This window comes from Tympanuchus pallidicinctus, unplaced genomic scaffold, assembly GCF_026119805.1.
Source record: "Tympanuchus pallidicinctus isolate F22 unplaced genomic scaffold, pur_lepc_1.0 scaffold5, whole genome shotgun sequence".
In the NCBI taxonomy this organism is placed as follows: domain Eukaryota; kingdom Metazoa; phylum Chordata; class Aves; order Galliformes; family Phasianidae; genus Tympanuchus; species Tympanuchus pallidicinctus.
This window is the reverse complement of record NW_026294769.1, coordinates 28840138-28856341: the sequence shown is the minus strand read 5'-3', so window position 1 is coordinate 28856341 and position 16204 is coordinate 28840138. Positions and strand designations below refer to the sequence as shown.

The 16204-nt window shown below is 42.3% G+C and overlaps 1 protein-coding gene across 3 annotated transcripts in view; it reads right to left on the bottom strand.

Annotated features, from left to right (window-relative positions):
• The window catches only part of DLGAP1 (DLG associated protein 1), a 368791-nt gene that overhangs the window by 5859 nt on the left and 346728 nt on the right, over positions 1-16204 (bottom strand). For all 3 annotated transcript variants that reach the window (XM_052703449.1, XM_052703450.1, XM_052703451.1), the window contains 3 exons: positions 15127-15218; positions 7118-7536; positions 158-249 (listed from right to left, as the gene is read on the bottom strand). In XM_052703449.1, coding sequence (XP_052559409.1) covers positions 158-249; positions 7118-7536; positions 15127-15218 — 603 coding nt within the window. The remainder of the gene's footprint in view (positions 1-157; positions 250-7117; positions 7537-15126; positions 15219-16204) is intronic.

Below are 16204 nucleotides of genomic sequence, written 5' to 3'. Positions count from 1 at the left end.
TGTCACCAATTCTGATAGACTTACTCCTAAGTTTCATAAGAAGGCCTCTACTGGCAAAAGTTGCTGGTCAGACAATGGTCTACTTTAAGGTAAGATTGTTCATAGCTCTTCAGTTAGTAAGAGAAACGCAACAGTATTTATCAGAAAAGTTACATACCAGGTTTTCTTCACAAAGTTCTCTGAACTGGTAAAATTTCTGGGCCATTAGGAGCTGGGCACTGCCCACTGCAGTTCGGATTTTCCCTAGAACTAAGAGAAAAAAGAAGCATAAGTCATAATGCTCTCCTTGCTGCAGGCAACCAAAAGCCTACAAAATGAGAGGTAAAGCCACACAGGAGGCAGTGCTGGTTTTCCAACACAGGTTATGGGGAAGCTGAGGAACTTGAGGATGGATCTGCATCGGGCCAAGGCAGGCTGTAAGGTTTCTCAGGGCATCACACATTGGTTAAATGTTAATCTGTTGCTACAGCTGCTTCTTGTTCTGAAATTAAGCAACTCTTAACTACCACAGGGCTCTTTCACGATAGGACAGATACAAGTAGTCACTATCTTTTGAACCCTGTGTGGAAAGCACTCAAAAAGACTACACCTCTAACTAACACTGGACACAAATTGTGAACACAAACCTAGCTTTCTGCACGATGGCACACAGCTGCAGTCTACCATCTCATGCAGCAAATGATGCTGTGTTTTCAGGCTGCTCAGTTGGAATGCGAGAAAGGGATTGGGGATTGTAGAGCACACTGATGAATCTCATCCAGGCTTTTTTTTTTTTCATGAGCACTATTGGAAGTGACTTCTGCCTTTAAATGCAGAACAGCACTGTCCAGGGCTGCTCTGTACTGAAGGCAGGTGTTTCCTTCCCAGCTGAAGCAACTTATTATCCCTTAACTCTTTGTTTAAAGAGTGATTTAAAAATTAACACCACATAATCAAAAAATAATTACCACCTCATTAGTGAAAACCATGAACAACAACAACTTTCACCATCAGTTTTACTCATCAACATCAACATTACCCACTATCCCAGGCATCATGTAACCAGAGCAGCTTCTCCAAGACAATTTTCCAGTGATGAGGGAAGGGCAGGAAAGAGAGAAATGGAGTGGACTGCTCAGGGAGGTGAATTGTTGACATAAATGGAAGATATATACTGCTCCACAGCTCTGCACCGTTCCTTGAGTAGTCAATTGTGTGCAAAACCAAATGCAAAGTTGGCAGAGCTCCACTGGGAAAGTACTGCTAAATGTTTTGACTTACTACAAAGAAAAAAAGAAAAGAAAAAAAAAGTGGGGGGGGAGTGGAAGAGGCAACTTTGACCTACTTTGACCTAGCCCTTCTAACAATATGTTAGGAGTCTCGCAGTCCTACAAGCAGCCGCAGCACGTGTTTGCAGAGTGTGATCAGAATGTGGCCATGCAATGCTTGCTAAGAGAAAGGCATCTCCAAGGGATTCACCCGCGGATCACATGCTGGGTAAGCTGGCATCAACACCCACCACCAACCCAAACCAGATGCACAGCAGTGCATCAATAGCCTTAAAGCTCCATCCTTAAGAAAAAGTGGGGTGCAGAGTTCATTTCCACTCTAGACATACAAAGGAAAGAAAAAAAAGGGGGGAGAGATTCCTTTCACATCTTTTAGAGGACTAAAGGAGAGGGCTCTGTGAACACACACAGAGCCCAGACTTTCATTTTGTTCCCAGAACTCTGCTCTGAGCTGCCAGGAAATTGCCGTGAGCTGGAAGATCCACTGTGCAGAATATTTTCAGCATATTGCGCAGGGAGTTTTGCACACAACTCTCATTATTGTTAGCAAGGCTTGCGTGTCTAATTCTATGCGCACAGTGCTGAAAATGGACCCCTTGGTGTGTCTAGTCATTTATGCAACCCAATATGCAAACCACTCAACTGAAAGGGCTCTTCAATAGTGGGAGGAGCTTCTCTGCCAGCTTTCATGTGGTTCCCATTGTTATGAAAACTCTTCCCACTGAGTATATTTGGGAACAGCTGCCTCATCTGGAGCTCCGCCACTCCGATGCTTCCCAGGACTTGAGCAGAGGAGAAAAAATGGTCTCTGGGCTTCTTGGGAGGAGAAAGCAGATGAGACGGGCTGCTCCTGGATGCCTGTGTTAACCAAGCGGCGGTCACGTCCTGAGCAGCAGTGGATATAAACACACCTTGCTGGCTCCTTTTTCTGGGGGAAGAAGAGCTTAATATTCAGAGATCTCAGCAGAGGGAGAAGGAAGCCCTTGTCCTTGGCTGCCTAGCGACTGGCTGTTTGCCGAAAAGCCATCATCCCAGCTGACTGTGGGATGCATGCTGATGCTGTTCCCTATTGTTGCCATTTCTGCTGTGGCGGCGGCTGTATCTAGTCAAGTGTCACTGATTCCTCGCCCCTCCAGTGCAAGCAGCCTGTTAATGTGCAACCAGTCAACAACCAACTCGGTCACGGGAGTTAGGGGGAAAAAAAAAAAAAAGACAAAGCATGCAAAAGACTGAAAGGAAGGAGTCCCTTCACAAGGTGCAAAGCCTTATCAAAGCCTTAGCTCTGCTTCCAAACTCGTGTTGCTTTTAGTGTTTCTCGTTTCTTTTGCTTAGTCAAAGCCTCCATCGCCAAAGAGAAAGACTAAAGAGTAGCAAAGTAACAAAGACTCAGAACAGCCCGACACTTTCTTTGCAGAAAATAATTAAAGCCATATCCTGAAAAAAATAAACGGAATTGCGAAGATAGATAATATGCATTAGAAAAGAACCAGAGAAAGCAAGGGGTACAGGACAAAAACATATAAACATTCAAATTGATGTTTTCAGCTAATGCGATGCAAACAAAATATACGAAACCAAGTAACAACAAAGCATACCAACCCATTAAGATGCAATCATAACAGAGATAAACACCTATATAATGTCATTCATGCCTGCTTTCTATTCTATACAGGGTTATACAGCACACTCAGCACTGTTGGATCTGAATGCCTTCCAGTAATGCATTAAGCAATGTTATTAACATCCATCATATGCTTTGTTGTCACCCCATCCCCGGGGGGAGAAGTGTGTACTGCAGTGTTTTTGTTTGCCTGTCTGTTGCTCTTTTTTTTTTTTTTTTTTTTTTTTTTTCTGCTTTGACTTCCTTCCATGTAAATCCAGTTATCTCCTGTAGCAACTTTTAAGAAATAGGAAGATGTATCTGTTCTGTAAGAACAGCTTTGTTACTTTGATACGGCTATTTTAACACAATTCAGTCTCCTCACCATTGTTATTCCAGATCAGGGGTCTCAGAACGTGATTCTGGGACAGACACATGCCAGGGAATTTCCTGATGTCTCTCAGTCCCTTGCCTGTTGCTCTTTGAAAGCATAATGAAGTACAAGCTCGGACTATGTGCTGTTTAAGCAACATGTGATTACTTCTCATAGTTCCAAAAATGGGATAGGACCCACTGGGGGCTTTTTGTGGGAAAAGAAATGAAATGACAGTAAAATCATTTCAGCCATAAGCAAATAAATGGTGATATTGTCACCCTCCTTACCCTGAGAGGAGACTGCATGTAATGACGGTGACAAAACACAAGAAAACAAGATAAAACTATCAGACTGATGTGATGCAATAAGCCATAACAGATAATGCAGGGAGTTTTGAGGAACAGATGCATTATTGGGTCTTAGCACACCAACTGGTAGCATTTCAGCTTTGCCAATGTGTACCAGAGCGACAAAGGAAGAGCTTTGGGCTGCAGCTTGATGATGACCTTATGTGCCAACACTTTGCCAGTAGGCAGCAAGGAGCTAAGATGTGCCAACACTTGGTTGGCAGGCAGCAAGCAGCCCAGATGTGCCAACACCTGGCCGGCAAGCATCAAGGAGCCAAGATGAGCCAGCACCTGGCTGGCAGGCTGCAAAGAGTCTAGATGTGCCAGCGGCGGGCTGGTGGGTAGCAAAGAGTCCAGATGAGCCAACAGCTGGTCGGCAGGTAGCAAGGAGCAAGGCTCCCAGCCCTGTCCCAGGACCCAGGGGCAGGAACAGAAGCAGAGTGGCAGGCGCCTGGGATGACATTTGCCTTGCAGATGTCAGCTGCACACTGTGCATATGAAGCAATCCTGCCATAGAGCTGTCACAACCCATTCCCAAGCAAGGATGGGCCAGTGTTTTAGCCTATTCATCCTGACAGATCTACATTTAAATGACTCCAAGCATGACAAAAGCCAGGAAATTCAAAGTTAAAGCTATTGCTCAGGTCTTAAGCTGAGCTATTAAGGAGAAAATAGCCATGGAACAAACTTCGGAGCAGGCAGGCTTTGCTTAGAACCATATTTACTTATAGCAGTGATCTCATTTAAATTAATAGGGCAGTCTGCATGAGTAAATGCTATTTACTGGGAGTACAGAAATTTCCATGTGTTCTCTGACTTGGCTTTTACTAGCACGCTTCACATCTTTTCCCTAACTTCTTTCACTGTTTGTGGATTTCTCTCTTTCTTTCTCCACCACCCAGCATGGCTGCCATCTCAGAGATACTTTTCCTCAGAAAAGCACTCGTGTAGGTAAGGCCCTTCCGGGAAGAAATGAAGATGGGAGTGGATGGGGACAAAGGTGCACAGCCAGTGTCTGCAGGTTGGCAGAGAGCACCCAAACAGCTTCATTTGCCAATACTGGCTGCATTTCTGGAGACACCGGTTTGGAGACTTTAACAGATTTGGGGTCCGTCTTTGTTGTCAGACCAGCCCAGAGGAGAACAACCTACACACAAGGCAGCTAGCAACACATCTGGTCAGAGCCTTGATTTCCCATTTTAACTGGTATATCATCAGCATGACTTGCTTCACAACTATCTCCATACTGCACAGATTTGTGGAGCACCAGGCCCCGCCGTCCGCTTTCAATGGATGTCTCAGAGCAGGAGTTACGTTACAACCCAGATGGGAAGCATCTGACACTGTGCAGAATGCAGTCCTGTGGCTCTTACAGCTACAAACACCCACATGTGTCAAACACAGCAGCAATAATCCAGCAAAAGGCAGAGTGAGCCATGGGGCTGATCCTTAGCTTTAGTCAGTTCTTACAGCATGTTTAGCCTCACATGTCAAATAGCATTTTTATTATCAATTTATTTTAAGGAGAGCAGTAGAGCTAGTAGCTAACACCCCCATGCCAATAAAATATGGAGAAGCCTTATCGGGTACCCCAGCCTGAAGTGTGAGTGCAATTCATCCGCCTGTTATGCATGCTACAGTTTTATCAGAAAATGATTTCAGATAAGACCAGAGCATACCAGCCAATAAATAATTCATGGCACAAGGGGAGCTATCTTCCTTTCTATATAGGCATTTCACCGGGCAGCCACCACCCCAGCACTTGTTCCCATACACAGCAGCACACTCCATTCTGGGCTCGGAGCACTGGGCCCATTGGTGGGTTCCCTCCCAGCCCAACAGCGCCTGCGACCCCCTGCAGCACACCCTTCTCCTGGCAGGCCGCGGTGGGCTGGTCCCTGGCAGCTGTTTTGCACAAGGGCTGCATTGTCTGTGGGCAACGGAATTGCTTTACGGGCAGTGCTGGGGGAGCGAGCCCTCTGTCAGCTGCTGCCGTGTCCAAGGAGCCTCACTCATCGCATGCTCTCATTACTCAGTTATCTGGCCAAACACGCGCTGCTGATGTCAGGTTGGAACAAAGGATGCACTCCTTGCTCCACTTGCACTTTTTCCAGCAAAACCAAACCACATACTTCTGTCCTCTCCCTCTCTTCAAAGTTTGTAGGTGTATAAAATGCCATAATTTGGGGCTGCCTTTGGAACGAGTGAGTTTTTGTTTGTTTGAGTGGGCAGTGTGTAGCCCTACCATATGTTTTCCCTTGGCACCAGGTAGAGCAGGACATGTCAAACCCTCACTGGAGGCAGCTGCCCTGTGCCTGAGTGGCCAGCAGCATCAGAGCCTTGATGACCCCTCTCCTCCTGCTTTCACAGGAAGAGCTGGCTTGAAAAATCCAAAGGTGAAACAACCCACATGACACACCACAAATAACCCATAGGACATGCCACGTATGCTACAAAGAGTGCTGGGGACAGCCAGCCCAGCTTCACCTGTCTCCCCCACAACTGGCTTCTCCCACCACTACCTAGAAGAAGAGCCTTCCAAACTATCATATATCAGAGAGAGAAAATTCTGCATACAGATGTACGCATTTTGCATGCACCAGCTCCATAAAATTCACACATCCTTTCTTTAAGGTGAGTGGCTGCTTTGGTGGACAAATCAAATACATATCACTTTTCACGCTGGTTGTTGCGGCAAACAGAAAGCAAGTGTGTTTTTCTGACTTAGACTTACAAATGTTTGATATTAGCTATTTATGATGTGCTCACACATCGTTTTCAATCTATACCTTTTTTTTTTTTTTTGCTTTATTTCTTGTGTATTAACAAATTGAAACCCTTGTATTCTGATACATGCTCAATGACATTTTGAATTTGTTGATGATATAAATTAAAAATGAGATTCAAATACTCTAAAACTTGGGGATTCTGGATACGCTTTGAAGGTTAATCCTTCCATATTTTCCCTCAGAGGAAATAGCTAATCAATTATATAATAGAATTTTGTAGAAATAGAAAACCTGAATGTACATGCTAATGTAAATGCTAAAGCTATCTAATATTTTCCATTATTAGTCAATTTCCAGTTACTTACAGTACTGTGTAACTGATCAAATCTCTCTACGGTCATTTCTTACTCTGGGCTGAATGGAAAGTTCCAACAGAAACAGTTTATCCATTTCTAATAAGTTTGAGAGTAGAGTTTTTTCTATTATTAATTCATTTCCTTTTTCCTTTCATTTCAAATAAATAAGAAGAGTTAAGAAATCTTCACACTGCAAGATCCCTAACCACAATCTCCTAACTGCAATCCCAAAATATCTATTGAGTTTCAGAAGCGTCAAGCATTTGCTCTATCAAATTTAATAAGTATTACTGCATATGCACACACAGTCCTTTTGAGAATGATGACCATAGCTTCACTGGGTAAATAAGAAAGGGCACTGTAATGAATTAATAGGAGTCAGTTTGACCTGTATTAAACAATTTTTTCCAAGTTGCAATATTACTGTAGTCAGTTACTTACTGTCCTCAGGTAAGTTGTTTTCCCGTTCTTCTCTCTCCATCTGTTGGCACCAGCCCTCCATACGGTCTCTCTCTGCCTGCAGTAGCTTCAGAAACCAGTGGCCATCTCGTGGGCACACTGACCTTTGAACAGCTTCCAGAGGATCTTCAGTGATAGAGTCAATCCAGGGGTCAGGAGGAGGTAAAATAGACGGGTCAAAATCTGTCTCAAAGTCATCATCCACTGCACACGCATGGTAATGGTTTCCTGACCCTTGTATGCTAACGGTAGAGGTGCTTGCATCTCGTGAAAATTGTCTTGATATTTGTCCAGAACACAAATTGTCCTCTTGAGGGTCGATTATTTCAAAGTTCTCATGGAAATCCAGGTCTGCTTGCACAGCTGTTGTTACACTATTAGATCGTGTAAACCTGCGAAAGCTTTGAAGAGCACAAACACAAAATGTTTAGAAAGCTTTTGCTAGGTGGCATGAGAAAAGTTAGGTAAGAAAGGGTCTCTTAAGATTCTGCTTCTCCTCCTAAGACTGGCAGTCATGGCTTTCAGTGCTACACTCCGTTTTTCTTTCTGAAAATGATTGCCATAAACTTTGTTTCGCATTGTGAGCCAATAGACACCTCTCTACCTTTTAATGAGGGAAGCACCAATGACAGTGTTGTTTAAAGAAGCCAGCCCATGTGGCATCTAATAGCATTGGTGTCACAGGATTTCAGGTCATCAGTTCATGAAAGGTTAAAGAGGTCCAGTTTTAGGTAATGACTGATCATAGAATCATAGAATGGCTTGGGATGGAAGGGACCTTTACGTCATCCAGCTCCAACCCCATGCCGTGGGCAGAGTTGCCACCTACCAGATCAAGCTGCCCAAGGTCTTTCAACTTTTATAACTCATACCCTATTAAAGTTGCACACTTGAACTCAGTAGTCATGTTTTAAAAATCATGTACGTGAGATTGATAAGAAACTAGTATCAATGAGTTCACTATTTCTGTAGTATTATACCTTGCACCCATGAAGAAGATAAGTATTTCAAGCCCAGCCAAGTATTTCATATTGCTTCCTTGTAACTGCTCGTCATAACAATGTATCTACTAATTTCCTGCTTTTCCAAGTACCATTGGCAGCACTCACACCTTTAGCACTCATTCCCAGCATTAAGACACGTTGTTTTACACATTCAAACCTTGGTCTCACAACAGTCTCTTTTACACAAATGTTAATGTTCTGCCTGTGTTACTCTCATCATGATGGCTGCTACAGTATAGATAACTTCCTTTCATCTTGCATTGCTTCCATATGTTTGGAGTCTCTGAGAGGAGGGAGCAAACCCTGTCAGAATGTAGGAAAGCCAGGAAGGGAGAAGATATAAGCATGGGAAAATGGAGGTTTGGGTGTTAGTCTCTTTTATCTTTAAGTAAGCAAGACTTCAAATTTTGCAGTCCATGGAAGCTGAGGTGAAGAGGAAGATACAGACGAAGCACAGAGATCTATGAGGAGTAAGAGACACCTAATGTGTTATAGGGGATAGTAAGTGAGAGCAAATATGATAGCAGTAAATTATGAAGGGAATGATTGGGAAATTTTCAGGCAAATGTACAGGTAAGGTAGCTCTAGAAACTCATGTGCTGAGAACAAAGGAAAAATACAAGTGAGGCAGATACTTGTTTTGCCCCATGACAGATGGAGAAGGTGGAAGGAGGTGAAACTATCAAGTAATTAATGTCGATGCTACTGAACTCAGTAATATTTATCACAGAATGGCCTGGCTTGAAAAGGATCACAATGATCATCTAGTTTCAACCCCCTGTTATGTGCAGAGTGGCCAACCACCAAACCAGGCTGCCCAGAGACACATCCAGCCTGGCCTTGAATGCCTCCAGGGATGGGGCATCCACAACCTCCTTGGGCAACTGTTCCAGTGTGTCACCAGCCTCTGTGTGAAAAACTTCCTCCTAATATCTAACCTAAACCTCCCCTGTCTCAGTTTAAAACCATTCCCCCTTGTCCTATCACTATCCACCCTTGTGGATTTAGCCTTCAGAATTAACATAGCTTTTAATTAAGTAGGGATTCCTTAATAATTTAAGATGCCATCACACTTAGGCAGCTGGTACTTCAGTCCTAACTTGCTCACAGTCTCATATTTACTCCTGAAACCAGTGTTAGGACCTGCTTCCCTGGGACATTTTGGCTACTTTGTCCTCAACAGTTTGGGCTTGAGCAGCAATGAAAATCTCAGTGACAATGGAGCTGGATGCCGAAGACCATTTTACTTCCCTTAATTTCTACTCCATCTTCCACTGAAAAGCAACAGCTGATCAGATAAGAGCAACTTACAGTGTCTTCAGTTTGCAGCTGGGGAAGGAGCAGATGGAAAGAAAATTTCAGGTACCCAATACAACCAGATACTTAAGGAACCATAATGCAAAACTCAAGGAGAGCTGTATCAATTCCTGCTGGTAGAAGAAATTACTGGGTGGCTGTTGTGGGACTTTGGGAGGACTGGGGCAAAGTAGTATTCGAGTCAGGAATGGTTCTCCAATTAAAAAAAACAAAAAACAAAAACAACTAATTGCTCTGCAGAAAAAAGTTTGAAGTAGTTTCACAGCCAAACCAGACCCTGAAAAACTTTAATAATAGATTGTGTAGATTTTTTTTTTAATATGGTGGGCTAGAACACAAAAAGATACAAAAAGATGGTTACAGCACTGCAGTTTTGCATGACGTGCACCAGCGAGCTGAAAAATATGGAGCTAGCAGAACTCTTCAGCTTGACAGTATTTATCCTTCAACAAACAGAGCAAAGCATTTTCCTATAGACTGATATGGCAGAAAAAATTGCAGAAGGGAGGACAAGGATAAGTGGAGAAATGGTATGGCTTCCATGGGAGGAAAGCCTTTTCTTGGTTTAGAAAGCAGATGGCTGAGGAAGGCCATGAGAATCTTATGGCATCCCGACTAGGTGACACCTCACCACACTCAGAAGGCAAGAGCTGCGGGGAGGAAGGCAGCCAGCTGTAAGCCTGAGAGGCCTACAGATTTAAATTTAGCAAAAGGAAGTGCTTCTTCACACAATGCGTAATTAAACTGCTGCAGGATCCTGGGAAAGTCAAAGGTAGAAATATGTTCAAAGAGAAGCTGAACAAATTCACAGGAGACAGATCCAGAGGATCTGGACTGTTACACTTGGGTTTCCGAAGTCCCTAACAGCCAGCAGCTGAGCAGGGAGGTCTGTGGGGAGAAGCACTGCCCTGTACGCACCCTTCACACTTTGCTTTTGCACACATTCCTTTAGACTTGTTTGGAGGATCTGCTCCTGGCCCCTGGCAGAGAAAGCAGTTCGACTGGTATCAATGGTTAGAAAGATTTTAGCTTTAGGCTGATTTGACAGTGAACATTTTTTGGGTCCAGTTTATGCTGTTTTTTTTTTTTTTGTTGTTGTTGTTTTTCTTAAACTGCTTTAATTTGGCCACCAACCTGACAAAACCTTATCTGAACTGAAATGCATTGCCTGCATACACACACCTACTGATATACAATCACTGTGCTTACACATCAGTTTTTCAGTCACTTAGGTTGGGTTCACTGAGAGCCAAAGCATCCTCCAAAGTACACAAGCATCCTCCACATCTTCCAGAATAATGGAGAAAAGCAATGCTCCTAAGCCAACCTCATTCTTCTCCATACCCCTACCTCCATATCATTCCTACTTTTGCTTTCTGCAGTGTCCTAGACTCTGATTTGCTTCTGGTTTGGATGGCCATTTACAGTTTCAGATAACACCCTCGATTTTCAGTTTACATTGAATCTCAAATGTGGAAACATCAAGGTATACTTGCCAAGAGAATGCATTGCTGGAGGCATTACATTTCAAAGCTTTCAGGACTATATTCTTACTGGGTTCAATATAGGCTAGTACCACCAAAAGCCAGACTCTGCTCAACAAATAAAACGTAATGACCTACTTTCTTTTGCTTTTGTTTTATCTATATAATAGTATGCTACAGGCTTGCTTGACAGCTTCTTGGCACTGGATTGTGTAACCTATCTGTTTTCAAAAGAAAAACAAGTTGGCAATAGAATATAGCATCAGTTCAAAATTAAAAAAATACTCCCAAGGAAATGTATGTTGAATGACACGGAAATACAGGAAGACAACCACTATCTGCCTACCTCCAGCACATCTAAAAGAGCTGCCTAATAGATGGTAATCTTAGTCTCTGACATCGCTTCCTCACTCATTTCCAGGATGTTTTACTCTTGCAAAATACCATTTGTGTTCCATGTGTCTTTTTTCTTCTTTTTTTTTTTTTTTTTTGCTCTGCTTTCATTTAAAACAGGAGAGTGGTTGAGCTTAAGTTTTCATTGTTTTCTACACACACAAAACATTCATAGCTTTACCTAAAATATAACAAAACAAGAAGAAGGTTCAGAAATCGCTGGTAATTTTTTTTAGCAGAGACTTCCTTCTTCCTCTTCTTTCAGGCTTGGCCCTTTTGTATTCAGTTGTGCCTTGAAGGCACAAGGTGTAATAATTACAGCTTCAGAGAACTACAGCAGATACCTGGCCTGCGGTGCAGAAAGCCATGAAACCTCAGACTGGATAAACCTGTATGGAGAGCAACAGTAGATGTGTTTTGAACAGCAACAACAGCATCACCTGTTAGCATTTGACTCTCTACTCCTAAACGTTCTTTTGAAAAACATGTTTACATTTCAACTCAGAGAACTTATTTCTTTCCTAAAGAAACAAACAAAAAACAAAACCCCGGAACAGATGCTGATTCCAAACCAACTGATGTCAGACTCTCATATATTAGATTAGATTAGACTTGCCTCTCTTTACCTATTGGCTGACTCTTTCTTGCTGTGTATTTCTCTGTTAAAGTTGCAGCAACCATCAGCAAAACAGAGCAAACAGGGGACTTTATATGGCAGCCCTGACATGGAGGACTTTGGATGGCAGGATCTTCTGCCATATGTCGTCAAGGTACATGATGTTAAGTTCTTTGCCCTATCCATCCCCCTCTCCCACTGACATAATCTTTTTTTTCATCACTAGGAGTCTTAACAGGGAAACTAATCCTCTATTATTGTTTCATGTCACCAAAATCCCCTAGAATTTCTCAATGGAATGGCTTCCACTGTGGAGAACACATGAAGCCAGATAATGCTGCAGACCAAAATCAAGGAAATCTCAGTCCCATCTCAGCTTAGCTAACATACAGTTTTGAAGGATACGTTCTAGGAACTGAGGAGTTCAGAAGTTTGAGTGAGAGCATACGACTGGCAGGTTGTGCAGGGGAGAACCTAAAACCTGAGTTTTCCTTTTTTTTTTTTTCTTTTGTCAGGATAAGAAGTTGTCAAACCCAAAAGACTAAATAAATAAAAAAAAAAGAAAGTGGTTGTTGTTCCTTGAAGACCATAGAAAAGTATATTTTTTCTAATATTACCACATCACCACTTCAAGCCATTTCACTTTATGTGGTACCACATACCAGACACTGCACTACGCCAAAAGGTGGGGAGAGCTTCCTTTATCACCATAGAAGCTAGAGAAGAAGGATATGAGGAATATGCATACATGTGCCTATGGCCCTACTCTCCTGTGGCAATGTCCTTAGACCATAATCTACCACTGTGTCAGCATTCAAAATTTCTTTTGATGGCAGACCAAGTACAATAACCACTTGACAGTATAACTAGGAGCAATGAGCAAGATAATTTTTGGGTGAAGATGTAAGAGGAGGAAATCCAGGGGCACACATAATAAAATGCAACAAACTGAAAGTAGTTACTGAGTTATGAGACAAAGAGCAATAAAAGACATAGCCTTTATTCAATAAAGGTGTCATAGTTGGCCTGGCACAATATATAGATTCTCCTTTTCTGGTCCAGTAGAACTGGCTAACTTCCAACAATTCAATCATCTTCTGTAGGTGAGGAAGACAAGGTGGTCCCTTGAAGAAGAATCCTTGAAGAAGGACTCAAAGGTAAAGAGAAAAGACAATCTGAAGAAGTTTAAACTGAAAATGTCAGCTGCATTAGCAATACTTTTCAAACTTGTCTCTGGAAGGAATAAGTCATGTTAAGAAAGAGGAGGAATATGTTATCTGGGGTTTTGTTATCACCATGAGGGAGATCAGATGAGAGATAAGAGAGAAACAGCAGGAAGATTATGAAGTCATTGTTGAAAGAAATGTATACTTTTTTTATTCTTCCTTCCCTAAGAGAAGGACTTGAGAATGGTACTCAGTAAAATCTAAAAATTGGAGTTAAACGTGGGGAATGGGTACGAAAGGAGTTGAGAGCAGGTGGTATAAAAAACTGAGGATAAGTGATGGATCAAGTTGTAATGTGGTCAGAGAGCGTTAGGCACGTTTATCCCTTGAGCAGTGCAAGAGGAGGAGGATTCAGAGTCATTTGTCTTGGCAGGAAGCCCAGGTTGCGGAGACTGAAGGGCTAATGAAAGGTCTAAGCCAAAGAGAAAGAAGGGATAGCTCTGCTCCTGTGATGCTCTGGTTTTGAGACACTTGGATCAACATGGAGGCAAACATTTTTTGCTCACTTGGTCCAAGTGCAGAAGCAGGAATATTTAAAAGGGTGTGTGAGGAAGTAAGACTCCTTATGGTGAGAATGGTCATCATGTGAGGTGAGGGAAAGGGAGAGGAAAGAGTAGGAAACTAAGGAGTGTAACAAATTTTGTACAGTAGGCTTTTGGTGCATTAAGCAAAGAGCTTTCCTAGTGCACACTACAGCACGCTTAATAACTTAGATTGGCACAGAAACACAATCAATTTGCTGTTATTTATATTTTTTGCTGTCTCATTCTTTTCATTTTATTTGATGTTCATTTAATATTTCTGAATCCTGAGAGGTTTTGGTTTTTTTTAACTTTCATCATGGATTCATCTCGGTAGGGCTTTTCTGAGGTTCTGCACATGTTTTGGTGCAGGGGAAGGGAAGAAGGTGTCATATTTACAGTTCTATTCCTGTAACAGATAATCAATACAGTGTACTTTGGTATGCTTAAAAAAGAAATAAATAATCATAAAAAAAAAGAATGTGAGTGCCAAATTGTGATGATAAGCCCTTTGTTTCCTGAGTACACTCATTTTCTGAGGATTAAGGGCTGTTCTTTATCAGCCTGTTCACTTCTGAAAGTCCATGATGGATTGCTGCTTGTCCATCTGCTCTCAGTAGCAGCAACCTCAACCTGATCTGCAAGAAATCCCTCAAAACACAGCTGTGATCAGGCAACGCAGAGATAATGCTTCCTCAGGGCAGATATTTGCAGGCAAATCTTACCTTTTTTTCCTGGAGCAATATGAGCAGCAATAGAAAGAGGACTTTGGAAATAAGGTATTTACAAAACAGCCATCTCTTTATTTCCTTCCCATTCCTTTTATTTTTTTTTCTCCTTTTATTTTCCATGGGAGAAGGGAGGTGAGGGAGAGTTGGCTTTTTGGGGTAGTTACTGCCTTTGTGCTCGGGCTGAAGGGACATGGCTCTTCAGCACCTATTCTAACGTGCTCATTTATCTAGAGCTAGAAGAGCTGTGGGTAAACGGGGCTGAAGTTTCAGGCATAAAGAAATGTCTGCCAGAAGGAGATGTTTTAGCAGGTTAATGGTGAACTTGGTAACAGTCTGACAGAGTCGCTGCATAACACATTTCTTTTTGCTGATATCACCTTAGCCTTTTGAAACTATAGGAAAATACAAAATGTGGTCAACTCATATTCCATACATTTTTCTCAGGAGAGGCTGTGAGGACAACCTTCTTCTTGCTGCAGAGCAATGATGTGCCCCGTGCCATGCTCTGGCCAGGTACAAACCAAAATTCAGGTCTCCTACTGCTCCTGGAAAATGCCCTCTGAGCAACAACAGCCCAATGACCTAACGACTCAGACAGGAAGCACATTTATGTTGCCATGTGAGCAGGAACTGGAATTCATAGAAATAAGTTGTAGTACAACTACTTGCTTTAGAAAAACAGTATTATCTTTTACTCACCACTTCTCCTCCTCAACTTGCACTCCTATGGACTGGAACTTACTGGTTGCTTTATTTTCACCTAGTTTGGCAGTTTCTTCAGCACCATCAACCTTAAAAAGATTAGTAGCTCATTAGAATATATTTTGGCTGAGATATCGCCTGGGTACTTAGAATTTCTATTCATGATCTCTACTAAGTGCTGCACATATGGCTTGTACCATAGCTACCTTCATCCACTTGGATGGTTTACCTCTGGTACGCCCACTGCTGATGTTATTCATGAATATTCATCATTCTTGTTAATCTCTAAGGCATCTCTGTTAAGATGACATTAAGCCTAAGACATGCAAGTGGAGTTTGTCCAGTATGTTGTAGAGGTTGGATGCTGAGATTTGCCAGAGCCTCTGAGCAGCTGCAAATCCAATTCCTGCACTGCACCATTCTGTAGGTTTTACCTGTTACTTTGTACATTGCATACATGGTTATGTTAAAATGGCATATTTACTTTTAGTAATGGTAAATTAGTAAAATTTTAGTGACTGGCTCCAGTCACTGTAGCTGTTAAGTCCCAATGCTACATAAGGGATTGTTAGTCAAAAAAAACCCAACCAACCAAACAAACAACCCAAACATGGCAGCAAACAGCATTTTTGGACCACAGTGCATCCACTCTGACCCTGGCTATACAAGAACCTTGGGTGCAGCGAGCATGTCTCCCACCAGCTTGCTATTGAGAGCAAATATAACAGCCTTGTGCAGGAAAAGTGATCAGAAAGATAGGAGTTTCAGAACAAGACAGTGAAGCAAGGTAATTACCAAACAGTAAGGTTTTAGGGTGATAATTCCACCTTAAATTACAAAACTAATAGAGAGAAGTAACTGTTTTGGCAGCTTTACTTTGCTTGTTTGTTAAACAGGTTTACAGCAAAGACTGCTGGTGATCTAGGAGCAACTGAGGGGTGCAAGGCACACAGCAGGAGTTCTTACCACATGTGCATTTCATGTTTATTATAGAAGGAAGCAAACTCCTGGCTAATATGGCTTACACTGCTCTAGGCCAAATTACAAGGAAGGTGTTCACCTGCTCTGAGCTCTG